Genomic DNA, 2,416 nt, shown 5'->3' on the forward strand with positions numbered 1-2,416 from the left:
CCGCACAAGAGGTGGTCCCACTACCTCAGGCCTTGGTTAAGCACTCCCCAAGTGCCAGCACAGCCCCGATGAGGCCCCAGGCCCACGCACTCGGTGTCCCCACAAGCCAAGCGTGGGACCTGGCTGGCCTGGAAGCAGGACAGGAGAGAGGCTGGCGCCAGCTCATTAGCTGCACTTCCAGTGCCAGGAACCCGAGTTTCCAATGCCAAAGGCTGGTGTTTTCATCCACAGTAACACGGGCATGTGCCCCCTTACACCCATCTGAAAGGCTCTGCGCTGTCCCGGGGACCTACCTCATAGATATTGGGGTGCCTGGGACCTGGCTGGCCTGGAAGCAGGACAGGAGAGAGGCTGGCGCCAGCTCATTAGCTGCACTTCCAGTGCCAGGAACCCGAGTTTCCAATGCCAAAGGCTGGTGTTTTCATCCACAGTAACACGGGCATGTGCCCCCTTACACCCATCTGAAAGGCTCTGCGCTGTCCCGGGGACCTACCTCATAGATATTGGGGTGCCACATTTTGGTTAAGAACCTAAAGGCAGGAGGGGAATAGGGGTAGTCGATGGGAAACCGGAGGCGAGCCTGCAAGGAAACAATGAGGAGAAGTGAGCATCAGCTTGTGAGGAGGGAGGGAAGGAAACCACAGAGAAAGGAACCTCTGCCAAGTCCCTCCGTGCTCCTGCAGGGTGAGTGATCCCCATCCTGCTGTCCCGGAATGGGTTGGGTGGGAAGAGACCTTAAAGCTCCTCCAGCTCCAACCCCCTGCAACAGGCAGGGACACCTTCCACCAGAGCAGGTTGCTCCAAGCCCCTGTGTCCAACCTGGCCTTGAACACTGCCAGGGATGGGGCAGCCACAGCTCCTCTGGGCTGTTTCCCGCTCCAGAGCTCAGAGAGAAGGAAGCATCAGGTGCTCAGAGCTCTCACAGCACCCTGAGGCTCTAAAAATAGCCCGAAAGAAGAGAGAGCCCGAGTGGAGACTGGTCACAGCACGTAGCTCAGGTGCTAAAAATAACAGCCCATGAAGATCATGCTGCAGAGCACGGCTCCAGCGCCGCAGGGACAGGCTCTGAGGAGAAGCCAGACGTGGCCCAGAGACACAGAGCAACGTCCCCAGGGGCCAGGAGCAACTTCTCCCCACGTGCCGCACAACCCTCGGTGGCTCTTTCAGGTGCTTCTAGAAGGAAATGTTGAGGTTCAGCCACTGCTCAATGGCCAAAATGGGGAAGGTTTAAAGCACCCAACAACTCCCTGAGCATCTCCTGCTTGTGTGCAGCAGAATGCACACACTGGGGCTGGGAAGCAACAGTTGGAACTACCCCGGCTCTGCCCAGCAGCGCGTGATCGGGAGCTGGGATTGTTCTTCACCCATGAGCCCGTTTGGGAAAGGAACTGCAAAAAGAGGCTTTGGATGCTTCTGGAATCAGGGCCTCAACAATAGGGGACGCTGCCAAAGCTGGTTGGCAGCCAACAGCCATGAAAAGATCAGTGTGGAGGACAGAGAATCGCCCTCCTCCTCCCTACCCTGACCAAGGAATCCATCCTGGAGCCTGCTTCCACCCCCTGGCACGTGTTGATCCTATCAAGAGCCCAAGAAGCTGCTCAACTCCAGGGAATCAGCCCCTTTTGGTGTGTTGGAGGGAGCAGAACAAAACCAGCCCAGGGCAAAGCGACCCCATGGGGGCTCAGAAGCCCCCCCCGCCGCTGCTGTACACAAACAGGATGACATTCCCACCGCCTGGAAGAGGACTCGGCCCCTTCGCTCTCCTCCGAAGCGGGAAGCTCCATCCAGTGCCACCCAACAGCGCCGGGTGGGGAAGCTCTCGGGCACTAAACGGAGGTGCTGGAAGGGCGAGAGTTCAAAGGGCCGGGTGCCAAAGGAGCCAAAAGAGGAGGGAAAAGGCTCCGTTTCGTCAGTAAAGAGCTAAAACCTGGCTCCGAAGGGGAAAACAAAGCAGAGCTGCCCCTCAGGCTGACTCACCCGGCGCATCCCCACCCTGCCAGCAACAGGATGGAGACACAGGAGCTGGTAGCAGAGGAGGGCGGATGAGAAAGAGGAAGAAAACAGCTACACGGGTTGCACAACACCTGGGACGAGCCTCCCCCCCCCCCCGACCCCCAACCCCCGCCACAGCCCCCGCCCCCTGTCCAGCACCAGCTGCTGCTCACATCTGGGCCTGCCTGGGGGGGCCTTTCCCTTCGTCTCTTCCCCCCGCTTTGGTGGCGAGGCCCCGATCCCCTCCAGGAGACGCAACACCGAGGCCCAGCGCTCAGCGCCACGGGGACGGAGGGGACAGGAGGCCCTCAGAGGGGGAACAACCCCACCTCACAATGGGGGTACCCTCGCCTCGTTGGGCGGCACCACCCGCACGCCCCGGCTCCTCCTTGCAAGCACCCCACAACACCCCGGCTCCCAAAGC

General features: G+C 60.2%; 1 protein-coding gene across 1 annotated transcript in view; it reads right to left on the reverse strand.

The window, feature by feature from the left end:
• CDC34 (cell division cycle 34) overlaps nt 1-580 on the reverse strand; it is a gene marked incomplete at its 5' end in the record, with an annotated part of 1,921 nt that extends 1,341 nt beyond the window's left edge. The window contains one exon of the mRNA XM_010011018.1: nt 477-580. Coding sequence (XP_010009320.1) covers nt 477-580 — 104 coding nt within the window. The remainder of the gene's footprint in view (nt 1-476) is intronic.
• Nucleotides 581-2,416: the final 1,836 nt, after the last annotated feature.

The sequence above is a fragment of the Nestor notabilis genome, unplaced genomic scaffold (assembly GCF_000696875.1).
Source record: "Nestor notabilis isolate BGI_N333 unplaced genomic scaffold, ASM69687v1 scaffold30293, whole genome shotgun sequence".
Classification (NCBI taxonomy): Eukaryota; Metazoa; Chordata; class Aves; order Psittaciformes; family Psittacidae; genus Nestor; species Nestor notabilis.